General features: G+C 37.0%; 1 protein-coding gene across 1 annotated transcript in view; it reads right to left on the minus strand.

Annotated features, from left to right (window-relative positions):
• LOC136264649 (uncharacterized) overlaps nucleotides 1–21936 on the minus strand; it is a 222858-nt gene that overhangs the window by 172042 nt on the left and 28880 nt on the right. Inside the window, exons 9-15 of the mRNA XM_066059426.1 lie at nucleotides 14028–14194; nucleotides 13822–13969; nucleotides 12224–12427; nucleotides 12080–12169; nucleotides 11933–12027; nucleotides 3078–3333; nucleotides 2938–2994 (exon numbers count right to left, since the gene is read on the minus strand). Coding sequence (XP_065915498.1) covers nucleotides 2938–2994; nucleotides 3078–3333; nucleotides 11933–12027; nucleotides 12080–12169; nucleotides 12224–12427; nucleotides 13822–13969; nucleotides 14028–14194 — 1017 coding nt within the window. The remainder of the gene's footprint in view (nucleotides 1–2937; nucleotides 2995–3077; nucleotides 3334–11932; nucleotides 12028–12079; nucleotides 12170–12223; nucleotides 12428–13821; nucleotides 13970–14027; nucleotides 14195–21936) is intronic.

Raw genomic sequence — 21936 nt, forward strand, 5'->3', positions numbered from 1 at the left:
ACAAAATTTAACCTGTGTCACAATTACATGATCGAGTTTTATGACTAAAAAAACTATTAGTTTTCACAACTACCAAGCAAACCGCTTAGAGAAATGAGCTGAAAATCGGTATGTAGCTGGAATAATCATCATAGAAAGTCCTTGCAGTAGTACAGAAGAATCGGATTACAAACTACTTTGAAAGCGAACTACGTGTAGCAAAAGCAAGATCAAGGTACTCTAATAGAACAGTCACCCTAATATAACATTTAGCTGCTGTGATACTCTAATAGAACAGTCACCATGTAGCTACAAATAAATCACTCTAGCAATTTATTCACCCTGTAGGGAGATCAGCTTGAAACCAATTCGCCCTGTAGAGAGTTCAGCCACAAACAAATAACCTTGTACAGAGTTCAGCTACAAACAAATCACCCTGTAGAGAGATTAGCTAGACATGATTTACCCGACATGTAGATAGATCAGCTAGAACCAAGTCACTATGTGGAGAGTTCAGCTACAAACAAATCACCCTGTTAGATCAGCTAGAAATAAGTCACCCTGTAGAGAGATCAGCCAGAAACAGGCCACCATGTAGAGGTTCAGCTAAAAACAAGTTACCTTGTAAAGAGTTCAGCTACAAAAAAAATCACCCTGTAGAGAGATCAGCCAGAAACAGGCCACCATGTAGAGAGTTCAGCTAAAAACAAGTTACCTTGTAAAGAGTTCAGCTACAACAAAAAATCACCCTGTAGAGAGATCAGCTACAAACAAATCACACTGTAGAGAGATCAGCTAGAAAAGTTATGCTGTAGTGTTGAGAATTCAGCTACAAACAAATCACTCTGTAGAGAATTCAAGTCACCCTGGAGAGAGATTAGCTAGAAACAAGTTACCCTGTAGAGAGTTCAGCTACAAAACACAAGTTACCCTGTAGAGAGTTCAGCTACAAACAAATCACCCTGCAGAAAGTTCAGCTACAAACAAATCATCCCGTAGAGAGTTCAGCTACATTTTATGTCACCACGTAGAGAGTTCAGCTACATTTCAATTCACCCAGTGGAGATCAGCTGCAAACAAATTATCCTGAAGAACAGAAATGGCATACATGTAATAATTCAAAATTTGCATAATTACTGATAAAATCAAATATACAAAGCCTGCTTTAAATGTTTTTCTTCTTTCTCTGTAGTAAAGAAAAAAATACAGGTTAAAACAACCCCAATGCTGGCCATAAGATGGCTTTGTTGTATACAAATAAAAAAGAAGTGGTATCTTATCAAAAACAGCCGAGCTGTAACAAGCGGCACCAAATTCACCTGAGTAGTCATTATTAAAATTTTTACCATTAACCTACCATCACAGCCATTTCTTGGCCGTCACCTTGGATTTCACATCTTTTTTCACCATGGCCTTTTTGGGGGCCGTACCTTTCTTTTACAGCTTGGCTGTTTTTGATTAGATAGTCTTAGCTGTTTTCAATTTACGCATGTCAGGAATCAATCAGGTAGTCAGGAAGGCAGTCGGTAAAAAATTCCACTGCAACCTATTGGAAGAGTTTCAGGTTGTACCAAAGGCACTATCGGGCTTAGTTATACCTAACAAATACTGCCAGGGCACCATGAAGGTATTGTTAGGCTAGAATCTTCTTTTCTGTGAGAAAGTACAAACCTTTATGATCACTCCTAATATACAGTACTACCATACTGTAGACGATCAGCTGGAGTGCTGTTTTTTGTAAAAGAAATCACCTAATAATTACACAATGATTTGTAAATTAATTTGCTTCTACCTAAATGTAATTTGCTCCATACACATAATGCAATTTAACTACACAAAGATAAGAAATGCTAACTCAATTACAAGTATATTCATGTTTGCAAAGTATACAAGTATTTTAAGTTCAATTAAGGATCATAGAAATAAGTAGGGAAACAAGGGAGGATGTCTACACCTGTAGATATACTGGTAAACATTTACCCCTACTTTAGTCTACACCCATGACTGAATTAGGGATTAAATGTCCACTAGTATATCTGCAGGTGTAGATGACCTCCCTTGTTTCTCTACTTCTTTTTCTATGATCCCTCATTGAACTTAACTTTCCTTATACTTGTTTGTTTACTTTTTTGTAACACAATTATGACTGGTGAACTTGCACATAACACATCAAAAGAAAGAATGGTGCCAGAATTAATGTTTTTATCTGAATGCACACCCCAACCATCAACTACTGACTTGAAAGTGAAGTGGCCATCAAGCTTTGCTTTCAGCTATGTTCAGCCCATTACACAGCAATACAAATGAACAACAGTAGGAGAAGCGCCTATCCAATTGACCCAGTCACCATGGAAATCCAGACAATTCCCGTTTACAAACGTAGGAATACTGCAAATCATCACCTTGGGCTGTCAGCAAAATGATATGGGACACAAAGGAGGACAAAGATAAGTTCATGATGCGTGCATTGTATGTACTGCGGTATGTCAAAAAGTACCTGTCAAGCTGAAGCAGTGAAAAAATCAAGCCCGTAGTCTTAGCTGTTATCAAGTTATGCTTGTCTGAAGGCATCAGGTGGCCAGGTAGCCAGCCAGCCAGCCAGGCAAGCAGTTCGTCAGTAGAAAAATCCATCAAATTTATATCTATATATATTTTTTAATTCCGTAGCCATCTATTGGAAACATTTAGGGTTGTACTGAAGGCACCCTTGGGCTCGGTTATACCTAACCAATACTGCCAAGACACCAGAAGGTATTGTGAAGCTGATTTTTGGGTGATATTTTTGGCCAGAAAACCTAAACCCTAATACACAGTACTACTACACTGCATGATGATGTTGTAGCCCCCCACACAAATAGCTTATACATAAGGTACACCATAAATTAAAAGTACATGAACACAATGACTGCATTGAGACACATACTCTCTAAGATTCTAGCAAACCTGAAATAGACATACCTTTTGTATTACACTCAGTATTAAGTGCTGCAAGTGACTTTTGCTACTAAAATCAGGCTACATAATAAAATCATCATTACAATAAAAGCTAAACAAGTACTATAAAAAGGTAGTGAAAGCAGTAATATGTATGAACGTACCTGAACACTTCTAACTTGAGCTAATATATTGTATCCCAATCCATTTTTTCGAAAAAAAGAATGAAGAAAATTAGAACAATGTTCACATATTTTCTTTTCTATGGTTGGTTTAGCATTAATTTGCAACAAATTAGGAACATCTAATCGCAAGAAGTCAATTATAAATTCACTTTGCTTCTGATTATCCTTGTATTTTTGAGCAATACGCACAATTAAACCATACATCCTTTCTCTACAACCAACATCACCTGAGAATCTGTCACAAAACATGTGAAAATTTACTATAACAGTATATATACTTGTTAACAATAACTTGTAGTGTGAAACTTGTAGTGTGACTCTAGTTACTCGCAATGCATTTCAGCAAAAGCTTGAAAATGCTTAAGGAAAGTTACACTTCTGTATGTCTTTATCTTTACCCACATGAACATAAAGAATTATTTTAAACACTTGGATAAGTATTTTGTGTTGTATAAGGTGTAATTGCATGATCTTGTGTGGCGTGTCATATGTCTCTGAAAGTGTGTGCATACATATACAGTTAAGTATCATGCTATACAGGAACACTAATTCTTAAATCTCATACGATAACTAGCAGTGGATATAGCAATTTCAAAAATGCTTTGTTCTAAAGGAAGTACACTTGGGTAACACTATCTAGGCATCATGAAATGATGTAATATGATACAAGTATAAGCAAGGTGTAGGGAGTAATGTTCACTAGTACAATATTACTATTTATTTAAACAAACCTCAACTTGAGGATGTGTGTACATGTCAAGTACATGTCAAGTACATGTCAAGTACATCAAAATACTACAGTGTGATACAATTAAGTTTATTACATCTGTAGGTGTAAGCGAATTCCTTTATTTCTTTACTTTTTATGTCTTCTTCAAAGAAATTTTTTAGAGGAAAGGCAACTATGTGGTGTATTACTTTTGGACAATTTAGCAGAGTCTACCCCATCTAATTTTATGAACAGTCTGTTTGATTTTTTGATTACTGGTTAATTAACTTTTGTATTATTTCTTCCTTGTATACACGTGTTTTGCTTGCTAATTGTATTGTTTTTGTTTGTTTCTGTTTGTATATCATGTATTGTAAGTTTGTACTTGTAGTCATTCTTGTAGTTGTGTATGCTGTATATGTAACACCCCAAAATGGGAGAACAGCTAGTCCGAATGTTGCGAATATAATTAATAATCAATCAATCAATCATCTCTATGATCCTAATTGAATCTTTTTCTATGTACTTGTTTGTTTACTTTTTGTAACATACGTAATTATGACAGGTGAATCTGTGCATACCATATGAAAAGAAAGAATGGCACTAGATATATCATAAAATTAATTTTGCATCTGAATGCATGCCGAAACTATCAATTACTGAAAAGTGAAGTGCCAATTAATTACGTTCCATTTTCAAATACGCTGAGCCTGTTTCACAGCGTTACAATGAAGAGCAGTACGAGAAGCGCCTCTGCAATCAGTCCAGTCACTACAGAAAATATGGATGATTCTCATTATATATATGTGATAGTCAGCATGTGCAGGTAAACCATTATACACAAAGGAAGACAAAGGAACATCCATGATTCTTGCATTGTACCATAGATAATATATGTCATATGGATTGGAAACACCCGTATTATTTACATAGTGACATCATGGGCCATCCTTGTTTTGCTGTGCGTAAACTTTATGGCCTCGACAGGTGGAAGATTTCGCTGTTCTTGTAACCAGCAAATTAGTGTTTGTTATTTACAGCTTGGGTTAGTTACCCCTACACTAATTGGAGGCTGGACTGGGTGGGACACTGGAGAGTAGTAAACAATAGCATAAGAAAATTCAGGTTCAAAGGTGAAATATGGTGTTTCAAAATGGTTGTGCAGATTTCCTGAAAAAACAGAAAGTGCAGTGTTGTTTCTTTACACCACTTGTAGCAGGTAGAGTGTAGTAGGCTAGCTAGATATTCACTGCTTTGCTGTATATTTCCACTGTTTTGACAAAACTTTAAAAAACAGGTACTACTTTGTGAAATTGTTTCGCTCAAGCTCAGCAGTACTGTAGCATAAAATCTATTTCAATGTGTCACACATTTCTTTGGTTGTGTAAATGCGGTGACGAGAAGTTGGCTAATAGTACTGCTGCTGAAATATTAGCTGGTGCGTGCCTGCCATTGTCACCTGTTGTAAACAATATTTCTCCCAATGTCCACAGACACGCTGTGTTCTTGTTTGGTACACAACACAACACAATAAACAATGTAAAAGGAATATCCATGCCTTCAAACAAGCCAGAGAAAGCCAAACAGCCACTCAGTACATTTTCTAATGTAATGGCACACCGTAACTAGGATAGGAAAATAATTTAACAGGCGTTTCCAATCCATTAGGAATGCATACATTATCTATTGTACATAGTGTGGTATGCCAAAAGGAACCTGTCAGCTAATGATGTCAAATAGCTAAAGTGATGTCTAATAGTCAAAAAATCAAGCCTATAGTCTCAGCCATTATTGAGTTATACTTGCCTGAAGTGTCTGTCAACAGAAAATGCTACTAAATAAAATCAAAATTTCATAGCAACCTATTGGAACACAGGAAGTATCTAATATGCTAACTGTAGCTTACTACTAGCATGCTTAGTGTGCAAAGCACACTAGCATGTGAAGCATGGGTCTGGGTGTATGCCCCCACACACAGAAAATTGAGATCAAATGTGAGAGAATTTTCAGTGTGCTGGAAAAGGATGCTTATAATAATATTGGCAATGACTATCATTAAGATACGGTACTTATAGGAGAAAGAAATGCAACACAAGGGGGAGAATGTTACATGTCATTGTAGCTGCCGCAGTTGGTAAAAAGGCACATCTCAGGCTTAAGCAAGATCAAGCAGTGAAAATCAAACCCTTAGCATGAATTATACTTGGCTTAGTCAGTCGGTCGGTTGGTTGGTCGGTCAGTCAGCAGAGTTGGGGTAACTAGTTACTTTTGTAACTCAGTTACGTAACGGATTACTTGTAAAGTAACTAGTAATATAACTAGTTACTTGCTTTGTAACTAGTAACTTGTAACTAGGAGTAATTGTCTGAAAAGTAACTAAGTTACAAATAGTAACTAATTACAATAGTTACATTATAACTAAAACTAATTATGCTTTAAAAGCAAGAGCACTTCAATTTTTGTGCCATATTATGTTACAGCCACATTAAGTAGACAGATTCTGTGTACTGTATAGAGGGAAATTTTAATGGAGGGAAAATTTGACGAATTGCTTTCCTGATGATCTTTGGCGGAATAAAATTTGACGAATTATCCGGGTTTCGCGCGCCCTTCCTACAGTAATTGAGTTACAACATGTCAAGGGCACGAAAAGGAGTAACAACGTGAGCTCGAACGTCATGATATAAAAATGGTATTTACATTTCGCGTGAATTCGAAAGTAAGAGGTTACCACATCTACCAATCTATTTGGCCCAATCCATTTGTGGGAGAAGAAGTTTCTTGTGAACGAGAGGCAGGTAACGGACATGATCCACAAGCAGTGGCGATGATGAAGCTGATCGACGGAAATATGCACGTGGTTGGGTACGTACCTCGGACGATATCTTCTGTTTGCTCTATATTTATAAGGAGAGGAGGAAATATTGTTTGTAGAATAACTGGAAGTCGAGAGTACTCGTCTGATCTGGAGCAAGGAGGACTTCAGCTTCCGTGTGAGTTGACGTTCAGCATAGCCAACTCTCAAGAATACAAAAAGACAAGAAAGTCGTTTAAGATTTTGTCTATAGATACACGTGAAGTGAGCACCCTAGAAGTCATGAAACCTGAGATCAAATCGTTGGCAGGTAAAGATTTAGTTCCATGCAGCTCTGTTTTACAAAGTACTGAAGAACAGAGAACTGTTGTTGATCTTACTCATTTCTCAAAGGATAAAGATGTACATTCTCCTCTGAAGAAAAGATCTAAGGTGTTTGATTCAGAAGGGATAATAATGGGCAATGAATTGTCTGACAATGAAATCAATTTAGCACAACAATTGCTAAAGGAACAGTATAACAAGCTGAATGGTCTCCAGTCAACATTGTTACAGAGTAAGCAGCTAAACTTGACCGAAAACGAGACAAGGAATAAAATACAAATAATTCATTGTTATTCCCATCACCATTGGATAGTTGCCAGCACCGTGGGTTGTGCACTTAACCAAGTAAAGATATATGACTCGTTGTTTTCATATTGTGACATGGAAACAGAGGCTGTTGTTTATAATTTATTCCAGTGGAGCAAATCTATTAAACTAATTGTTACTGTTTCTCGCATCCAAAAGCAGAAGGGCACAACTGATTGTGGTTTGTTTGCTATTGCAAATGCCACTGCCATTGCACATGGTAAAAACCTCAGCAAGTTGCAGTTTAAGCAAGAATCTATGAGGGCACATTTAATTGACTGTTTTGACCACAAACATATGTCTCTGTTCCCTTGTAAGTAGTTATATAAAAATCTAGCTAATTAAATTAATTGTATTTCATGAATCACATGTAATGAATTTATAAATCAAATGTCTGTTTAATAGCTATAATAATATCAATCATCATCATCACATATAGTGGTAGCTTCAAGAATGCCAGCAGCTTTGAACCCATTCTTGACAATGGATGGATTGTCCAGTATGTACTTGTACAATGATGCAATCCACTCAGCACCTAGTGGCTTGAGGATACTTAGCCGAAGATATACTGGTTTGTCCTGTGCTCCATCCAGTTGTACACACACTTGCTTTGCATACCATTCTCTAAACTTTCTACGTAAAAAGTCTTTAGCAGCTTTATTAACGCTTAGATCTAGTGGCTGCAGTCTGTCTGTACAGTTTGGTGGTATCAGTACAACATTAGCATTGTGTCTATCAAGAAGGCATAGTAAGGGAGGCGTGCACTGTGCCTTGAAGTTATCAAAGATCAGTAAAGCTGGCTGTTCATTGCTGAGTTTCAATTCACTCCTCTTTTCATCAATATATGGAAAAATGATTTTTTCAAAATAATCCCTCATAGAATGTTCATTTGACCAATGTTTCTCCGTCTTCGTAATATGCCATAATGAAGGAAACTCATAGTTGGGTAGGCATCGACTGGTCTTGCCCTCATAAATTAACTGTGGTGGTAAAAAGTGGCCAGAAGATGAACCAGCAAAAACGGCAGTAATCTGTCTCTTGTCATCTTTGGCTACTACTTCAACTCTCTTGGCCCCTTCTTGATCCATTGTCCAATGAGATACTGGAACATAGTTCAGTGCAGTTTGATCAAAGTTTATGATTAATTCTGGTGGTATTTCATCCATGTTAACAATCACCTTGATTTCTAGGAGAAATTCATCCTTTAACTGCCCGTATCTTTCAACATCTACTTTGGCCTTACTACAGGCTTTTCGCTTAACATAGCCCATTCTTTTTAGCAACGACTTAGCCCAATCATCCGTTAGTTTAACTTTGATACCACCCTCACCATTCTTTGATACCAAAGTAGCATTCTTATTCATAAGGATCCCTTCAGCAGCTGCTATTACTACAGCTGAATTAATCGGCAAACCTCGTTTACGAAGATCCTTTAAATACACCTGGACTTGATGATCCAATTCATCTGGAAGAAGAAATGGTCGGCCCTGTTTCTTCCGTGGCAATTCCTTCACTGGCTCTGGTTTAACCTTTAGTTTAGCATCTTCATCAGTGTCAACATTAGTATCATCAGATTTATTGGAAGCCCATTGCTGGTCTGGATTGCCTGATAACTCTTTGTACAAGTTCTTAAACCTCCACACACTAGGTTCTGTTAATTTTAGCTTCGGATACTTTTCGGCATAGTAACATAAGGAAACCATTGTGTTGTGTTCCGCTGCCCTCTTGCCAATTTCATATCTCTGGGCAGGTGTCAGGATTTGATACGGTCCTCTTTTACCTCCACTTGCCGAGCCTCCGCTGTCACGCACCTGTACTTTCTTAACTTCAGCGTTAGCGAGTTCAATAGCCTTCACTGGCACAGACTTGCTCAACGGACCTGTTGGTTCAGGTAGTCCCTCATCGCGTTTCACAGGTTCAGAAGAGACGCGCTTAAAATACTTCCATATCGACATCACCACGCGGCTTTCTTAAAATATCACGTGCAGGACTTTACAAATTTTGGCTGAGGAAAAATTAGGCGAATTTTTGCATTCGCCAAATTCGTCAAATTTAAACCGGCATCAAATTTTCCCTCTATACGGTACTGTTCTCTATGATTCAGCTTGAGTTACAGACGTAGCAATAATTAAAACTGACCTGAAGTAGCCACAGAATTGGTATTTCAAGTGCACATATGTATTGCATCCCTTAATGATGCATATCTGAGCAAAATTCATGTCACAAAAGCAAAAATCAAGTCATAATTTATACTACGAAAGTAACTAGTAACTAGAGTACTTAGTTACCTTTTGAAAGTAACTGTAACTAAGTTACATGGGATAAAAGTAATGTGTAACTAGTAACTAGTTACTTTTCTGAAGTAACTATCCCAACTCTGTCAGTCAGTCGGTCGGTCAGTCGGTCGGTCGGTCGGTCGGTCAGTCAGTTCATCAGTCAGTCAGTTAGTTAGTTAACAGAAAGCATTTCAAGCTGCACTGAACACATGTTTAGGCTTGATTAATCATACATACTTACTGACCAGTGCTGCTAAGTTGTAAATGAAGCTTCTAACAGTCATTATTCATTGTTTACAGTGCATTGTACACAAGGCTGTTGAACAAAACTTGCTGGAAACACCTATACCATTCACCTTATCATACAAGAATGGAATCAGTATTGGTAATGGATGAGATCAAGATACTCTAATAGAGCAGTCACACAACAACTCTAATAGAACATTCAGCAGAACCATACTGTTGGCTCTCCGCATTAACAAATGTATCTATGCATAATCAAGTGAGCCATCTATCTAGTGCCTTCATTTACTGATTTATCACAATCATGTAGGTGTTGATTAGTGATAGCATGCCTATGGCCTTTTGTGCTGACTATCATGTTACAGATAATGGCAGCCACGTAGCATTTCAGTAGTTGATAGTCAATGCTCAGATGCATTTTTTTAAAATACACCTGGCACCATTCTTTCCTTTAATGCAGTATGTGTGGAGTGTTATAAACTATGTTGCAAAAACAGTAGTACAAAGAAAAAAAATAATAGAGAAATTTTAAAAGATATACAAAGTAACAATTAGACTTGTTTGTTTACTTTTTTATAACAGAGGTATAAGGAAAAATTAAGAATTTTAAGTTCAATTATGGATCATAGAAAAAAAAGTAGTAAACAAGAGAGGTCACCTACACCTGAACATAAACTAGTGGACATTAAATCCCCACTTCAGTCTATACCCACGAATGATTTTTTTCTATGATCCCTAATGGAACTTGAATTTTTTAATTTTTCCTTATAATTGTTCGTTTACTTTTTTTTTGTACATTATTGACCGGTGAACCCACACATACCACATTAGAATGGAAAGAATGGTGCCAGGCTTATTGTTTTCATCTAAACCAAAGTGGCCAGTACACTTTGTTGTCAGCTATATTCAGCCCTTTCACATGCAGCATTACAAACGAAGAAAACTGACCTCTGCAATTGATACAATCACAATGGCTGGAATCATGCCAACAGTGTATGCATACTTATGTAGTTTTACCTCTATGTCAATCACATACAATAATCCTGATAATATGAAAATTGATTTTTAGATGTGCTTATCTGTTCTGAAGTGATGCTGAGGAGTCAGATGTGCAAGCAAATAGTTTCATAAAGGTTTAATGGATTGTTGGTCAATTATGATTGATTGAAAAGATGTAATCTGATATGTTGGTGGTAAGAAGACAGTTGAGCACTTAAGAGATGATTTGGGCGTCACACTTCCCACACTTATGTTGTCAAATGTAGGGAAGCATTCATGCTGCGCTAGAGGAGGATACTGGTAAGTCTTATATTAAAAGACACCTGTCAGGCTGAAGCGACATCAAACAGTAAAAAAATCAAGCACATAGCCTTAGCCATTATGCTAGTATGAAGGCATCAGTCAGTCATTCAGGCAGTCGCAACTATATATATATATATAGAGGGGATAGTCTCTGAACCTAAGGATAAGAAAGCAATATTGCCTTGGTGTTTGGTTAGTTAACTGGTTAGCAAGTTTCATATTGAATGATACAGAGCAGTCCTGAAATTGAACATTCAGGGTGTACGTGTATGGTACAGCTCAGCTCCAAGGTAACGTTCGCCCACATTTTCTCTACGTTTTGTCACACATCCATATACAATTACGCTGTCGCCATATACGGTCTATATATGTGTCACAATACATGTTTACTTACAGTACACATTGCGGGAGGACACCATTTTGTATGCGTTTCACCCGTGTTTCACTCGCATTTTTGACACAGGTGAACATTACCTTGGAGCTGAGCTGTACTGTATTTGCAATTGCTTTTCACTATTCACCAATAATTCTACTAAGTTATTCTTGAAATATTCCGGAATACCATTTGCTATCAAATATTAAGCCAGCATAATTCTTTCATTTCTAACTGATAAGCTATAAAACTGAAGCAGAAATTCAATGTGAACTAGTCCATAGTTGCATATGTAGACAACTTCCCTTGTTTTATTGTTTTTTTATTTCTATGATTAAATTAAAATGCCTAACCTTCTCCTTGCATTTGTTTAAGTAGCTGGCAAAACAGTACAAGGAAACAGAAACTGCTACTATTGCAGCATTGCAACAGTTAATCATTCAATATATTAGTTAAGACAACAACTGATAAGATGCTAAATCTCACCTGAATATTATTTCATCGAAAAGTAACTTCCAAAAAGGATCTTTAAGATCAATACAATCTGGAACTTCATATCCATCCAGAAATTCTTGAACTAACTGTACAAGTAACAGCAATAAAATCTTTTGTAAGTTTTACATATTAACGTACCTCAGCATTCCATATATGACTTGACTTTAAGAGTTCATAAAATCGCTCTAGTGATAACTCATTAACAACCTTTGCACCATTTGTGCGTACCTATAAATTAAGAATCAACCTCCAACAGAAATCTGCATGAAGAACTACACTTACACAATTGTTCACATAGGGCTTTTGGTTCTGGAAATCTTCTGATTGGAGCACCGTCAACAACACAGCAACATTATCATTTTTCATGTCTATGCTGTTAACCAAAATTTCCAGCCATTTACGTATTTCCAATTTCACAACTTCATTCACAGTGCTTTCTTGTGATCCAGCCAACAGTTGTTGAACAAACTTTAAAAACTCTAGTGCCTTAAGAGTGATACAAACAACATTACATATACACATGAAGCATGGATGGAACAAAAAATCTGAAAGCACACATAATTAATTAATTAAGACTTGCACATATGTACAGTACATAATACATGTAACATTTTTAAAATAAAGGCATGAGTAAATCAGCTGCAAATCAATTTACTCCCTATTATGCAGGGTATTTTAACAAGTGTAAGGAAATATAAGTTTGAGTAGAGATTATAGAAATAAAAAGCAATGAAACAAGGGAGGTCATATACACCTGCAGCTATGGACAGTGGGGCCAAAGTAGGGATTTTCACTATTAGCTACAACCATCTCTTGTTTCACTAATCTTTATTGCTGGATCCCTACTTCATTAATAATTTTCATTAATTAAGTTTTTTGATAAAGCATAGCTATAAAATGTACATGTGGTTGTGACTGCTGTATTAGAGTATCTTGATCTTTCTACAATATATACTATGCTGTAGAGAGCATGGTACAATACCTTGTTTTCTGGCCTCTGCACTGATTATTATAGTTGTGGTGGTATGTTTTCATCATTTAAGGAGCTATTGCAATCGTTTTATAAGCACAGCTTAGCTACTAGCCTTGCAACTGTGGTCAGTGAGACAGTAAGGCAGGCAGACCAAAATACGGGTTTTGATAACTTTGCTTGTAAATGTTTTCTTGTTTTTAAAACTATATTTGATGTTGAAATTTTGGCCTTTATATACAGGTGGTTGTTATAGAGCAATATCTGCATAAGGCAGTTAGCAGTATTTTAGAGGCTCTGACTGTTGTATAGGTAATTAACATTAAGAGGCTCACACCAACCATATCACGCCAACTGTAATATTCTGTTTTATCAATACAGGAACAAGGTGAGGATGTTGCTAATGCCACTGAATACTTTTAAGTAATGAAGCTAGATATATTATATAGTACTCGTTGAAAGAAAAGTGTGCCAATTGTGCAAGGGTGCCAATTGTCAATTGTATTGGCTTGACCCTCAAGCAATTACCAAATTTCATGCTGATTGAATAACATGTTTGCATTTTGTAGCAGTTGATGTGAGTGTGCAAAGAGAAGGAAAGAAAACCAATGTTTGAGGGCTTGTTTTTGGGAATCCCCTGAGTGATTCAGTAAGTGGAGTACTAAAGGTGGAGGATATTTCCACAACTAAAAAATGACTTGTGTTGTGAAGGTAGCAAGGAGATATGTAAGGCAACTTCCTGACACTAGTGTGGCATGCGTGCTACTTTGGCCACATGACACACTACTTGTCATGATATTGGCTAATCATATGTACAGTGTACTGTTGTAGACTGAAATTTACACACACATAAAGTTATGTATAAAAATGTTGCAAGACACACACATACGTTTACATATAAAACACATACCTCTTTATAAACTTCCAATTTTTCATTTGCACTCTTCCAGTTAGCATCTCCAAAATACTTTAAATACTCCTTTCTCAATTGTGGTAAGAACTCAGTTAAGATCCCATAATTAGGGAAAAAGAATTTAATAGTATCCTTCAGCAATTTCCTGAACACATATTAAACTGTAAACAAGCTGAACAACTAGCAATGAAACTGCAACTTACGTTATATGAGAAAAACGAAGTGTCTTTACTAATTGAGGATTCAAAAATTCTGCTAACGTTGAACTATCAAGTCTAAATTTCGGTGGAATTTTTAAAGCTTCCATAAATTTAATTCCTTTGCTAAATTCCTTAAGAACTTTGTCTGAAAATGTTACTCTTGATTGAACCTATAGTAAAATAAGCATGCCAGCAAATGTACGACTATATACATGTACATAACTACATATATATCAAGCAGTATGGTAGTAGGGATCACCCTAATAATAAACGGCAGTGCCACCTCTAAAAACCACCCTAGAAATATCTTTAAGCACCTTAATGGAATAGTCTTAGCGTAACTAACATCATCAAATATATCGTCAAATCTAAATAAAACCCTATACACATGCCAATATTGAATTTTTTTTAAATCACCAAACCCTGATTTTAGTCTGCCATAGTTGTAAGGCTAGAGGCTAAACGATGCATCATACAGCCATCATTTTTCATCAGTTTTGTGTGGCACGTGCCTTTTGGGGTTCTGGTGAATGTCTGCCCTTGCGCCTTACCTTTCCTTTAATCATGCTGGTTTTCTTCTTCCTGAAATACGGTATAGTTGGTTTTTGTTGTGAGCTTTAAATGCTGCAAGTAAAAATTTTTGCAAACGCCCTGTCAAATTAAATCTCGTAGCTATTTATTATCTGTTTAGATACTCACAACTAGAGACAAGCAAGGAGGACATTGGGAAACTCGTTGGAAAATGACCTTGGTGTTTTGCAAAAGCTGTTGCATTCATGGCTACCACATTTATAACGAAATATGGACTGCAGTGTTTGGAGAATTGATTGAGGGAAGTACATACACAATGCTGTAGATTGAAACGCGGTGGCAGTTACAAAGAATTCAGATGAAACTGGGACACCTGCCAAGAAACATATCAAGCTTATGTTTATAGAGCAAGGTGGTGATATAGTTTGTGTGGTAACAGGTAAACAGTGGCGATATATTAATAGTGGCAATGTATCAATAGTGGCAATGCTTTTATCGTAGTGGATTAATTTTTTCCGAATTCATACCTGACACGAAAAAAATTTCTCGTGACGAAAACCAAACTATATATACAAAGTGTTAATTTTCCATATCAACACTTTCTGTATTTAGATGCCACAAACTTATTTAAAGTGCTCACACAGGTAATACTGGTAGACAATAAATAGACACTGTACCTGCATGGGATAATTGACCATGCCTTTTACAAACTAACTGGACAAGTAACAATTGAGTGACCTGCTCCTTCACAATCTAGCTGGCCAACAACAATGGTAGGACACACCCCTTAATGATCTACCTATAGCTGTACTTATAGTGACTGATCATAAAATGCATGCCTATTATTGGTAGCAAAGTGAAAAACAAGGCATGAGAAGACCATGCCCCATAAATATCGTATATAGTCCAGTTGTCTGAGGCCCATTTGAGATACTCTAAATAAAGCAGTCACCCTAATACAATAGTCATGTTCATTATTATAACAAACTAGTAATATTAGAGACCTAAATGATTAAAACTAGTCAGATAAGTTTATATGGAGGATGGAATTACAACATAGCTCGGGAAATCCCTACTTTGGCATTCAAACAACCAGTTGTTATGATATGCCAATGTAGTGTTGTAATACCATCATTCATATAATCTTGTCTCATTAGTTTTTATCACTCAGACCCCTACATTATTTTCAAATTAATAGCAAATACCTAAACACATATGCAATTATAAAGCATGTACTGTAACATATATACATACTTTCAGTGTTGGGAAAGTTACTTTTTGAAAGTAACTAGTTACATATTACATATTACTTGCAACTGAACTATTTAGTTACAGTTACATATTACCCATAAAATAAAGTAACTATAATAATATTACATATTATATTACTTTGTGTCCACAGCCTTAAGCTGTCATGTGTGAACTACCACATTATCGCGTGACATGATTGCATTGTTGGACAATGCGCAAATCTTGGTTATAAGCAAGAAGCTGGTGAATAAGCTTCATTCAGTAGGCTTCATTACTTTGTTGTGACTAGGCGTTACTCAGTGGATTGCTAACGAGATTAGTAACTTCGTTACTTGTAGTAATAATATCACATAATATTAGATTCATTACAGTAACTATATTACTTAGGTAACGCATTACATTTGTAAGTAAAGTAACTTGAATTATATTACCTGCTTTTATAACGTATTTCGTTATAGTACTTAGTTACCACAAAAGTAATAATATTACGTAACGCGTTACTCCCAACACTGCATACTTTAAATTAAGAATGAAGATTTATGCTTTCTTGCCAAAACATATTGATCACAAGCCAGCTATAGAAGTTCTATCATGAATACTGTGACAGTGGTTAGACTAAGAAGCCCAAAAATGCCTTCAAAATGACTTTAAAAGTTCTATACAATTTTAATATCTTACATTGAAGTAAATATTTAGTACCTTCAGACAAGTATAATGTGAAAATAGATGACATAATCTCCCACTGACACAATTTATTTCATGGGGAAGAAAAGTAAATGATTGCCCAGACTTTACTCTTGAACATCACCTATTATAGACCTACCATTGCATTACGAGATCATGGATATTTTCTGGAAGGTGGGAGCATACCAATAGAGTCATCTAGCTGTTGCCTTTGACTGATAAGTGACCCTCTCATCCATTCCTAAATGCTAAATACTAGTGTGCCATATACTACTATTAATTTTAAAATGAAATAGGGATCCAAGCGATAAAAAGTAGTGAAACGAGAGATGAATGATGGTATTACAGCATAGCTCAGTGGGAAAATCCCTACATTGGCATGTTATAATAATCATTTTGTTCAATTTCAAAGTAGAGACTTTCCCACCGAGCTATGCTGTAATAACATCATTCATCTATTGTTTTACTACTTTTTATTGCTTGCATCAATATACTAGTTTGTTTGGTTTTTTGTTATAGCATATAGCTATACAAGTGTGACTGTTCTATTAGTGACTGCTGTATTAGAGTATTTAAACCTAAACAGCCAAGCTGTTAAAAAAAGTGTGCCCCCCAAAAAGGCCAGGATGAAAAAAAAGTGAAATGAAAGGTGGCTGCCAAGAAATGGCTGTTATGGTAGGTTAATGGCAAAAATTTAAATTACAACAATTCAGGTGAATTTGCGTTGCCTCCTCCAAGGCTTCGGCACCAAATTCACCTGAATCGTCGTAATTAAAAATTTTGCCATTAACCTACCATCACAGCCATTTCTTGGCCGACACCTTGGATTTCACATCTTTTTTCATCCTGGCCTTTTTCACAGCTGCACTCTGTTTTTACAGCTTTGTTGTTTTGGTTTAGATATCACTTCTTTTTGTATTGCAAGCCACAAAGCTGGCAATAAACTGGCTTTGGTGTTTCCTTTTAACTTATTTTTTCTTTCTATACTGCAGGAATTGTGGAGCAAAAGAAGTGTATAACTTTTTGTCTGATTAAATATTTGTATGTTTAACACTGAATAAATTGAATGATTCACATAAGTAATAAGGTGACTCCTTACACAACTGAACTGTAGCTGAAACTCTCATTGTTTGTAGTTGAACTCTTTTCAGGGTGACTTGTTTCTAGCTGAACTCTTTACATAGTGATTTGTTTCCAGCACATATTTCTACAGGGTGATTTGTTTGTAACTGATTTCTCTACAGGGTGACTTGTTTTTAGCTGATATATATCTCTACAGGGTGGCTTGTTTCCGGCTGATCTTTCTACAGGGTGATTTGTTTGTAGCTGATCTCTCTACAAGGTGACTTGTTTCTAGTTGAGCTCTCTACTGGGTGAATTGTTCCTAACTGATCTCTCTACATGGTGATTTGTTTCCAGCACATATTTCTACAGGGTGATTTGTTTGTAGCTGATCTCTATATGGGTTACCTTTTTCTAGCTGATCTCTTGAATTCTCTTCAGGGTGACTGCTCTATTAGGATGACCGCTCTATTAGAGTATCTCAATCTCGCACTTGCTATACCAAGTTTGTTTTCGTGTCATAACTCTGTGGCTTTAAGTCTGATTCTTCTACATCATTGATGAGCCTTTCTAAGATGATTACTCCATCTGTACAGCGATTTTCAAAGCATTACTCCAAGCGGTTTTTCTGGTAGGCATGGCAAGTAGTCGTTTTTCTATAACTAATCTCAATTGCATAATTGTTACACACTGTTAGTTTTTTTTGTTGTATCTTTCTGGTTTTTAGCTCGATTTCTTTCAAACCACAATAGATTTGAGGTTCCATAGTTAACCTATCCACCCATCAATTTTCAGCTTCTTCCCATAAGCGGTTTACCCAGTAAGTGTGACAACATATTGGTGTTGTGAATAATCGCTAATAGCTCCTTCACTGTTTATCTTATTTCAGCCAAGCTTGGTACCACAATACGCCTTTATACCCTCTTCTGTGTGCCAAGTTTCAAGGCAATCGGATATGGCATTTGCGTTTTATCTAAGTTTTTGTAAGTGTGCAAAAAGAGGAAGAAAAATAAGAAAACAACAACAACAACAAAGAAACTAAGCCACTTTTTGAAGTCGCATATCTCGGGAACACTTGAAGCGATTTTGCTCAAATTTGGTAGGTGGAGTACTGAAGTTGGCAGATGTGTCCACAGCAAAACTTGTCTTGTTTCATAAAGGCTGCACAGAGCTACGGAGGTGCACAAATCGTGTTTTCTTTCTTCTGCTCAGTATACTCACGGGTGTTACGTGCTGGCTTCTTGGCTGCACGACACTATTGTGTATCTTGATCTCAAGTCAGCTTTTCACTACCAGGGGTGTGTCACTATTTCATATTTTCGTTGTGCTAGCATTATGAACACAGCTAGACCAACAATAATGGGGTGCGTCATCATGGTAGATTGTTAAGAGGTGTGGTCTCAGTGCTCGATCGTTATTAATCAACCAAGATCGCATTGATTAATTGATAGGTGTGGCATTAAACCTATCATGAAGTTACAGGTATCTACCAAGTGTAAGCCCTTAAATAAGTTTGTGGCATCTAAATATGCTGCTCAAGGAAAGTGTTGATAGGGAAATTAAAGCCTCGATATGGTTTTATTGCAACAACAAAACCTGATTGAAGACAAAAGGAAAGACAATGCACAAAGGGCACAAACTTGTCGGAACCCAAAAAGGCACATCCTACTGTGAGCTTGTTATTGTAGTGTAAAATGGTGGCTGTGCGCTGCTTAGTTTAGCCTCTAGGCTTGTGATTGTGGTTAGGCAAGCAGGCAGGCAGGCAGGCAGGCAGGCAGGCAGACAGGCAGGCAGGCAGGCAGACTAAAAATCCGAGTTTCAGCAATTGTTTAAAAATTCTATATCTGGCCACCTATTAGTGTTTTCTCGCTTTTAATGCAGTATTTGATGTTAGATCTAATCTAATCCAAAACAGCCAAGCTGTAAAAAAAGAGTGCGGCCCTGAGAAAGGCTATGGTGAAAAAAGATGTGAAATCCAAGGTGGCGGCCAAGAAATGGCTGTGATGGTAGGTTAATGGTAAAAATTTTAATAACGAAAATTCAGGTGAATTTTGTGCCAAGACCAAGCGGCACCAAATTCATTGAATTGTTGTTATTAAAATTTTTACCATTAACCTACCATCACAGCCATTTCTTGGCCGCCACCTTGGATTTCACATCTTTTTTCACCATAGCCTTTCTCAGGGCCGCACTCTTTTTTTACAGCTTGGCTGTTTTGGATTAGATTTCACTTCTTTTTGTATTTGTATACCCCAAAGCCGGCCTATGGCCGGCTTTAGGGCTTTTTTAACCTGTCATTTTTTTCTTTACTACAGGAAGAAGAAAAGATGAAGCAGGGTGATTTCTTTGTAGCTGACCTCTCTGCAAGGTGATCCTTCTAGCTGATCTCTCTACCGGATGACTTGTTTGTAGCTGAACTCTTTACAGGGTGATTTGTTTGTAGTTGAACTCTCTACAAGGTAACTTCTTCTAGCTGATCTTTCTACAGGGTGATTTGTTTGTAGCTGAATTCTCTACAGGGCGATTTGTTTGCAGCTGAACTCTCTACATGGTAGCTTCTTTGTAGCTGAACTCTCTACAATGTAACTTCTTCTAGCTGAACTCTCTACGGGTGGCTTGTTTCTAGCTGATCTCTCTACAGGGTGACTTGTTTGTAGCTGAACTCTCTACAGGGTGATTTGTTTATAGCTGAAGCCTCTACAAGGTAACTTCTTCTAGCTGATCTTTCTACAGGGTAATTTGTTTGTAGCTGAATTCTCTACAGGGCGATTTATTTGCAGCTGAACTCTCTACATGGTAGTTTCTTTGTAGCTGAACTCTCTACAGGATGACTTGTTTCTAGCTGATCTCTCTACAGGGTGACTTGTTTGTAGCTGAACTCTCTACAGGGTGATTTGTTTGTAGCTGAACTCTCTACAAGGTAACTTCTTCTAGCTGATCTTTCTACAGGGTGATTTGTTTGTAGCTGAATTCTCTACAGGTGATTTGTTTGTAGCTGAACTCTTTTACATGGTGGTTTCTTTGTAGCTGAACTCTCTACAAAGTGACTTCTTCTAGCTGATCTCTCTACAGGATGACTTTTTTTCTAACTGAACTCTCTACAGTGTGATCTGTTCATAGCGGAACTCTCTACTGGGTGATTTGTTTGCAGCTAAACTCTTTGCATGATTGTTTCATTGTAACTGAACTCTCTACAAGGTGACTTCTTCTAGCTGATCTCTCTACAGGGTGAATTGTTTGCAGCTAAACTCTTTGCGTGATTGTTACTTTGTAACTGAACTCTCTACAAGGTAACTTCTTCTAGCTGATCTCTCTACAGGATGATAACTGAACTCTTTACAGTGTGATCTGTTCATAGTGGAACTTTCTACTGGGTGATTTGTTTGCAGCTAAACTCTTTGCATGATTGTTTCTTTGTAACTGAACTCTCTACAAGGTGACTTCTTCTAGCTGATCTCTTTACAGGATGACTTGTTTCTAACTGAGCTATCTACAGTGTGATCTGTTCATAGCGGAACTTTTTACTGGGTGATTTGTTTGCAGCTAAACTCTTTGCATGACTGTTTCTTTGTAACTGAACTCTCTACAAGGTAACTTCTTCTAGCTGATCTCTCTACAGGGCAATTTGTTTGTAGCTGAATTCTCTACAGGGTGATTTATTTGAGCTGAACTCTCTACATGATGGCTTCTTTGTAGCTGAACTCTCTATTAGGTACCTTCTTCTAGCTGATCTGACTACAGGGTGACTTGTTTGTAGCTGAATTCCCTACAGAATAACTTACAATGTAATAAAATTGAGTAAACTATAAATGCAGTGAATGCTTTATTAGGATGACTGTTCTATTAGAGTATCTCGATCTCGCATTTGCTGCACGTAGTTGCCTTTCGAATCATAACTCAGTGATTTGTAATCCAATTCTTCTGTACTACTGCAAGGACTTTCTATGATGATTATTCCATCTACATACTGATTTTCAGCTCGTTGCTCTAAGCGGTTTGCCTGGTAGGTACGAAAACTAATAGTTTCTTTATTCATAAAAATCGATCGCGTAATTTTGACACAGGTTGGGTTTCGTGTCATATCTCCATGGTCTTTATCCCGATTCCTTTCAAACCACAAAAAGGCACTCCTACGATGGTTGCTCCATCTACATATCAAATTTTCAACTGATTCCTCCGAGGGGTTTACCCTGTAGGCGTGACAGACCTTCGACCTTATTTTACGCAAATAATCGGTCATAACTCCGTAAATGTTCATCGGATTCCTACCAAAGGTGGTACGGAGATCCGCCTTAATGAGCCCTTTAAGTGTGCCAAATTTCAGCCCAATCCGGGCACGCATTCGTGTTTTATGGCGAATTTTGCGAAGTGTGCGAAATGAAGA

This window comes from Dysidea avara, chromosome 8 (genome assembly GCF_963678975.1).
Source record: "Dysidea avara chromosome 8, odDysAvar1.4, whole genome shotgun sequence".
NCBI lineage: Eukaryota > Metazoa > Porifera > Demospongiae > Dictyoceratida > Dysideidae > Dysidea > Dysidea avara.